This window comes from Amblyomma americanum, chromosome 6 (assembly GCF_052857255.1).
Source record: "Amblyomma americanum isolate KBUSLIRL-KWMA chromosome 6, ASM5285725v1, whole genome shotgun sequence".
NCBI classification, from domain to species: domain Eukaryota; kingdom Metazoa; phylum Arthropoda; class Arachnida; order Ixodida; family Ixodidae; genus Amblyomma; species Amblyomma americanum.
Genome location: NC_135502.1, coordinates 169,327,054 through 169,335,302, shown reverse-complemented (window position 1 = coordinate 169,335,302; position 8,249 = coordinate 169,327,054). Strand labels below are relative to the sequence as shown.

The following is an 8,249-nucleotide window of genomic DNA, read 5'->3' as shown; positions in this document are numbered from 1 at the left end:
ACTTAATAATAACTAACACTTTTGAAAAAGTCCGTTGCGTTTCTGCTAATTTCAGTAAGTTTCAATATTTCACCGAAATGTAACGGAATAATGGCGATGACATTACTGCCACAGGCCGGTGCGAAGTGACGGAATAAATGCGGTCCTGAAGCTAGCCACAAGGCGCAGGGACAAAAAGTAATAACCTTTTCTTGCGTGTTTCTTCCCGAGAGTAAGATCTTCTTGACTAGAATTTGGTCGCATTGATTTGTATCTGCAACGAATGGGGATAGAGCCACCTACGTACGCATAAAGAAAAGTAAAAGTCATGACGGTTATCGTTTTGGTCTTACGCTGCTTCTAGTCGCGGTGTCCTTCAGTCATGTATACGAAACCATGAGTCGGGCCCGTTCGTTGCACATCGCTGGGGCAGTGGGGACCGATTGGCCGCCCCCTCTCCTCTCTCGAATTCAGAGACGCGCTTTGCAATTGACTCGTTGGCCTGGACGCCCGCGAGCTTTGCCCTCTTCAGCTGCGGACGGCGAAAGGGGTCCCTCTCCTTCGCGCGCGGTGGCGAGAGAGCGAGTTCAAAAGCAGGGCCCGGCCGCCGCGGGCCGTCTTCCGCGGGCCCGCCGTGCACGACATGGGTCGGTCCGACGCCGTCGGGCTGACGCTGTTCCTGCTGCTCTGCACCGTGGTCGGCCGGGCGGAGGCAGCGGCCAGGCCCCAGATCGACTACGACTATGCCGTCGACAACAACCAGACGGACGACGGTGGGTGCGGCTCCGTGTGCGAGAAGACGTGTCGCTGCTGCTGTAGAGCATATATGCACCAGTGCATTTTGGACAGCTGTCGTTTCTCTACCGCCTACGACTGCGCTCGTACTCACCATGAGTACTCCTGCTGGCTTGCACTTGGGCAGGACGGATTTATCAGCCTAACTACACTCACTCGAAAACAAAGGCTTCTCTCCCGCTGCTCTCCACCCACCTGACTATCCTCCGCGTGCTGCTAGGTTTGCTTTCTCTCTTATCTTCGTCTGCAATTATATGTCTGGCCCATTCTTCCTTAATTTCAGCTAGCATATCATCAAATCGCGTAATTTCCTCATCCCTTCTGCTCTTGAGTGAAGGCCAAAAAAAAAACTTTCTTGCAGGAGAGCGCAGCGATCCATTGGTTGGGAAATTATAGGTGCAACATTAAGATTTAGAGAGCGGAGTAGGACGGATGTAGTAGCTGCACGCAATGGTAACGGATTGGACAATCTGGCGAAGCAGTTACCTCGAACAAGGCTACTTTTGAAGAAAGGCGTCGGTCGATACCCTGAGTTGTGCGTCACCGTCGGATTCCTACACCCTGTGAAGTACCACTCCCCGCAGCAGTTGCACAATTGCTCCGAGAAGCTTTAGAGCTATGCAGAGAGACGTTAAGCTACGCGCCGTTATTTTCGCAACCCGCCTTCCGCCCTACGCTGCTCAAGCACTTACCGCGACAATAACAGAAATGCGCGAGCGACGGGATTGGCCTGCCAGCAGCGTTTTACTCAATGCTGGCTTTACAAAGCAAGAGTTCATTATGGTATCTTGTCGGCCGGTAAATGAAATTTCTTACGACCCCGTGTACTGTCCCACATTCTGCAAAAAATTAGCTATTGCAATGTGCAAGACACACTTCGCCAGCACGCGTTTCACCGATCGGGCGAAAGGAATGGCGCCATAACGCGATCAACGAATCGGTGCTCCGTGGAACGCCTCGCTCAGACCGCGTGGAGCCTGGCTGGAGGACGTTCCCAGTGGATTGATGGCTGTTGGGGTTCTGTGATAACGTCGACTACAAACATCGCTGTTAAGAGCAGGGTATATGTTGCCGCTCTGGGTACATAAATTCATAATCAGAATTTGAGTCTACTTTTGTGTCTAGCCCATGTTGGGTGCAGCCCATTTCGTCACTGGCGTAAGAAGCGGTGAATTGAGAATTTCTGGATACGTGCCTAAAGAAAGTCCGTAGGAAGCTTGTTCGCGCCATCTCATCCAGCTGCTGACGCTGAATGCGAAAAACATGCGCACCAACAATTCTACAATTTACTCGTGTTGGCCATGATTTCAAGGTGTGTGAATTTGCTACCAAAACATTATTGTTCCGAATGCCTTCCTTTTCAGGGGGGACTTAACAATGAGGTAAAATACCGAGTTGTGTTGTGAGCGTTGCATCATATGATGATTCATTTTCAGTGTTGTAAAATTGCATGCCTAAATGTTTGTTTTTGTGTTTGTTTCATGTATTCTATGCTTTTTTCTCTTCCCAAGAGCAAAGTTATCATGACTCCTGTATTCCTCACTATGCAGCCTTCTGTATTTTTAATAATAATGCGTGAAAAACGACAGCGCGTTATGCCAACGCCTTATGATGGCAATAAATCAGGTATTGGCGAGAGTTCGCGCAAGCGCACAAAGTCCTCTCCTGTGTTCGATGTTCCCTTCCAGGGGATACAGGCCCTGCCACAGTATCTGCTCGCTAAAAACCGGTGTGACGTAGACACGTCATTGGCTAAAATTTGTCACTTCTCGCGTTTCCTTTCTTTTTAGTATTCGTAGAGCCCGTGGACACGAAGCGGAGCTGAGGGGAAAAATATAAGAAAGGAAAGTCATCAGCACCCACGGAGTAATGTCTGGAATGTGAATATTTTGACTCGCCAGAGCCCGCTGCGAAGTGGGAGCACAGTGTCGGCGTTGATCACACAGCCGCAACGGTTTTATGAAAACACATCTTGTGTCAGGGCGTGCGTCCTTCTGAAGGGAACAGCGGAGGAAACCACGCTCGCACTGGAGAACATTATGCGCTCGCGCGGACTATCGACGATTTCCTCGCCTATAGGCGTTATAAGCCGCTGACGTACCACGCGGTCGACGGCCGTGCGATGCGATTCAAAGTATGGAAGGCTGCACATCCCACACTTCAGCGCTGTGGGTGTCTGGATAAAAATTAATGAATAACTAAGAAGCTGCCTTTTTGTCTGTGCGTAGAATCCCACTCTTCCTCGGTGCCTCCTTAACTGCTAGCATTACGACGTAGCTGACAAGTGAGAAGTGGGGAGCTTAGCACAAGCGGCGCTTCGAAATGGCAGCTCTGAGTGCTAATGAACGAAACCGGCGGCGGTTGCAGACGGCAACACGTCGTGCGTCTACGAAGGCGCCCCCTACGCGGACGGCGACGAGTGGCAGCCGGACCCGTGCACCACGTGCAGATGCCTGCTAGGCAGCAGCGTCTGCGACACTGAGCAGTGCCCGAGGCTGCAGTGCGGAGACCAGTATGTGCCACTGGGAAAGTGCTGCCCCGTCTGCACAGGTCGGTACTGCTTGCGTAGGCCGTTTAAGGCACGGGGAGGGGGAGGGGCGTACTTTGCTAGTGATGATAACGTATGCCGGCCAAAGAAGAGAACTTCTTTCTGCTCGAGCTTTCATGCTCCAGTAAAACATTCCATCTTGTGATTCCAATTTTTCTGCTCGTGTTCCGCAAGTGCACTGGAGATGACAAGTCCTCTCAGTGCCAACCGCGTGAGTGGTCAGACTGACCGCCTATCCAGGTCCGCTTCCCATATGGGGTAAAAGCGCAGCACTGGCTCTAGTGCACGTTCGTAATTGCCGCACTTTTCCACTGCCTACATTTTTCGTAGCCGGAAGTGTATGCAGCAGTCATGAAAAACTCTTTGCATTAATGTAATTTTCAAACATAAAAAATAAAACTGCAGGCATTGCCAAGTACCTTGTACCTCGGCAGTATGCGCCACCTTTCGGTCACTTGCTCAAGATGGCATTGCATTTCAATGAGCGGCTTTTCTTAACATTGTTTTTATTCCAAGCGTTGCACTGCACTCGCAGAGTACCAACAAAATGTGAGAAAGCATATGGCGTTCTCGTTTCAGGTCACTTATTTACAAAAACACTGCGTCGATTTAGAAGTAAAGGGAAATATATCATGTGCTAAGCGGTGAAGCACCCTTGCAGATTTGTTATTCCTATTTGATACTATCCGCCGTATTGAAGGTCCACAACAATAGTGGAAACAAAACAGCAAACAAGCAGTGCGAACAGATCTGATAAGGCCAATAGCGCAGTGCTTATATATTAACAACTGATTCGGCCGAACAACATAATTCCGTGGAGTGTAGAAAAAAGAAAAAACGCCACACTTCAAGATATGCACGAAAGATAACATTATACACAGACATAAATAACAAAGAAATGCAAATTACTTAGCACACCACACTCCAGAATTATACAGCAGTGTCTAAATTGATTAAAAAGCATAAATAGAAGAAGACTGAACTGTGGATTCAGGAAGCTCGTTGCAGCGTTTTATCGTACTGGGAAAGAAACTGCACTTCAGTGGATCATTACAGGCTGCTGGAAGTGGAATATACCTACATGCTGTCTAGAGGATTCCTTAGAGAGACTTTCAAAATAGTTGAACCTGTGGAGTCATATTTCATTGTTGATAATAAGAAACAATCTTCAACCTGTCGTACTTGGTCCTTAATTTTAAATTTATCAGGTTTGCAAACTGACGTAATTTTGAAAGGGAGGAAAACGACCATATTTGTTGAAGATAAATAAAAAGGCCAGCCTTTGAACCCTTCACAGTTTTTTCTGTTTTTCGTTTGTGTAGGGATCTCAGATCTCAGACAATTTTTGAGCGCTCAGTAACTGGTTTAACCTGTTTTCTATAAAGCAAATTTTTAATTTCGGGGCATGCACTTTCTAAATTGTGCACAAGGTTCCAAAGCGCCCATTAGCCTTATTATATATTTCCTCTACGTGTCTGTGCCAGCTCAAGTTGCTTCTAAGTATTAAATCCAAATATTTATGCTCTACTATTTTTCCAGGCTCGTTGCCATGTAAACGATGAGTAAAGTGCAGGATTTTCTTTCTGTTAAAAGAAATGCTTACAGATTTGATGGCATTGATTAACATGTCTGAGTCGTCACACCATTTATTAATGCTTTCTATACTGCACTCTCACTTAATTTCGTCACTGATAAATTCAATAAACAATACAGTTGTCGGCAAATTCTTAGAGGAAAAGAAACTATGCTTGGCAAATCATTAATAAATAAAAAAAACACTTCCCTGAGGTACTACGATAACACCAGTTGTAAGCTGAAACTGCACGCGTCTGTTCCAATACCCTGCTGACGGCACTGTTGGACGGGGTGAACCACTTTATGAAGTTGGAATTGTTAAATAATGTTTTGATTTTCAGCAGAAATTTTGTGCAAGAAATTTTATCGAAAACTTTAGAAAAATCTTATTAAACAAGGCCTATCTGTCCGCGCAAATTAATTGTTTCGGAATGTCATGTACGAATTGAACTGAATGTGTGATCGTATATAAAACTTTATGCAAGAAATGCTGTACTGGCGATGAGTTTCTTGTTTCAAGGTTGTTTGAATCTCAAAAACATGCTCTTAAAACCTACTTGATACACTGCATGAAGCATCCCGTGAGGAAGTAGAAGAAATTTCAGTAAATCTATGTACATAAATGCATTCGCAAAATCCATTGAAAGTGTACATCAAGTGGCCAGGGGCGTAGCCAAAGGGGAGGGGGGGGGGGCTTATGGGGCTTCAGCCCCATAATCCCCTTCCTTTTCTTGTCACGCACCGCTGACCAAACAACCACCGGCGCCGGAAGTCATTCTGGATTTTGCCATCTACAGTGTCTTTTTCAGACTAGAAAAGACATTTTGGCGCGAACATTGCTAACTTGGGTTGGATTTCGTGGCAACTCCTATGTACCTGGAGTCATGTAACGCAAGGGGTCCCATCCTAGCACAAACTTTCAAGGGCCTAGCGATGGCTCGCTTTTGCGACTAAAATTTCGGTGCAATTACTCGCAATACATGACCGGTGACAGCAGCTGCTGCACAGTACACTGGAACGAAGGACAGCGTCATTGATGTGTTTCCCTGGCTGTTGCATATGCAAAAAAAAAAAATGTAAAGGTTCTTGAACGACAAACATTCATTAGAATATTTGTTCTCTACTTGCTAATTTCATGGCATTTCATGGCATATCAGCGGCATGCACTGCTTTGCTGGTTCCGGACCGATATAGTTCTGGACTTCGTGTGATATTTTCTTTACTTAATAAATGCGCAAAAACATGGAAGCATTGGTATCAGTTATGTCTGCCATGAGTGAACGATAAGGGGATAGTTATGACGTGATTACAAGAAATAAAACTGAGCAGGGGACAAGACAAAGGAGAGAAGCAAACAGGACGAGCTCGTCCCGTTTCCTTCTCTTTTGTGTCTTGTCCCCTGCTCAGTTTTATATTTTGTAGTCATGTCTGCCACGATTTTTAAGACATACGAATACATTATTTTATTTAAAAAATACATATTTAACTTGTAAAGACAGTGCGTAGCGTTATGAATACACAATGGCATTATCACTGGTAATGGCAACGCAGTTATTATTGTTGCGTTTGATCCTTCCACAAATTCTATGAGGAGGCCGCGCTGCAACATGAGCCCCCCTCCCCCCCCCCCCCGAACAAACTTTCTGGCTGTGCCACTGCAAGTGGCATACATCAATGAGGATTTCGGAGAAGATACGCGACATCAACCACCTTATGCCCCTTGAAAACACTACGGGAGACGATTAAGCATCAAAGTATGCCTCTGTCATGTTGTTCGACCTAGCCTATGAAAACTTGGAGGTTCGCCACCAGGGTTACTGAGGTAAAGAGACAAGAACGAGTGCTAGTTAGTTCCTCAATTTGCGGGAACTGTGCTGTGCTGATTACCACGTGAGAAAAATGCGCACGAAGGAAAAGATCAAACAGACGAAACGCATACCGACAACTCATTTTATTGCTCGTGAAGGAACTCATTTCTATACAAAAATGTAGGCGTAATAGCGAGACATAAGGTTGCAACATGATCCAAAGAGCCTATACGCGAAAGTACAAAAGTGCAACCTTCTCCTGTGATCGGCACTATATCTTAGACCATTCCAACCCACTATCAAAAACATATGAATGAATTAAGTGCCTACCCAATTTTCTTTGCCGGCAGTCCTAACCTCGCATGCTTCGTTAAGTTCCCATTCAGTTTCCGGCTTTGCATGAGCTAGATGGTGATGTGACCATTATAATTCACGCAAAAACGAAAACTGAAATGAAATGATGGCGTTTGTTTGGATTCCCCTGGAATAAGAGCTAAAAACATTGCATGCCTGAAAACGGCATAGACGGAAAAGCAGGGAAGCAGTTGAGAAGTGTTCGAGTTTATCTCGATTTGAATACAGTCCCGGCTACAAAGGAAAAGGACGGAGAAGGCCAGACTGTCCTAAGTAGTGTACGAAGGCAAGAGAAAAACATGAAGAAAATGAGTACGTATCGCCGTTTTGGCCGTTCCTGGCAGCAATGGTACAGGTGTACAGTACAACTGTTACACACGGCAAGATAGAGCAGATATATACTTTTCTCTTGAGAAATATAGGCAAAGGATTACTCATCATCTGAGAGAAGCTCCACCCTATTCTTATTCTTCTAGTTATTTCTCTCTCGTGATCCGGATCTGCGCTCGGCACCTGCCCTAAGCAGACGCATTCGCTTAGCACTTCCGGCTTCTCTCTACGTATTTCAAACTGCTGTTCTCTTCGCGGACTGTTGAACATCTCTGGGTTTATGCATATCAATTTTTGGACCAACCGTTCTACTCTGCCTATCGAAGTTAATTATCATGCTTTGCAGTACATTTCTTGAGTTTCTTGTCAAGGCTACGGAGCCTCGGGTAAACAGGCTGTATATGTTTCTCACTGCGAAATAAAATTTACAGTCGGTCACGAAGTAAAATAAGGACAGAAGTTTCGGTACGTCTTCTTTGATCATAATGAGTCGCAAAAGATGAGGATGTGAAAATTTAAATGGAAGTTTTTGACGTAATGCCAGTGCTTTATTAGTGGTATGCTTCCTTCAGTGGAGTTCCGGGCCCAAGTTGGCGATTAAAACAAGGATGACCCAAGCAAAAGCCACGTTGTCAGATTCCATTTTTTTTGCTAATACACCGTGATTCTCAGAGTTCAGTAGATGGTCAGAGTTGTCCGCGTGCACGGCAAGCGCATTTGAGGAAATAGCCTTATTTCTGACATCATGCTGGTGCGCCTTGAGTCGTCGCGTGAACTTCCCTGACTCGCTTAAGTAGGCTGACCTGGCTGCAGTCGGCGCATGAAATCGATAGACTACACCAGGGAAGTTGATATCTTGC

The 8,249-nt window shown here is 45.8% G+C and overlaps 1 protein-coding gene across 1 annotated transcript in view; it reads left to right on the top strand.

Moving 5' to 3' along the window:
• Nucleotides 1-607: 607 nt before the first annotated feature.
• Nucleotides 608-8,249, top strand: part of LOC144094168 (uncharacterized) — a 459,487-nt gene continuing 451,845 nt past the window's right edge. Inside the window, exons 1-2 of the mRNA XM_077628085.1 lie at nt 608-752; nt 3,142-3,324. Of these exons, the coding sequence (XP_077484211.1) occupies nt 623-752; nt 3,142-3,324 (313 nt within the window). The 5' untranslated portion in view covers nt 608-622. The remainder of the gene's footprint in view (nt 753-3,141; nt 3,325-8,249) is intronic.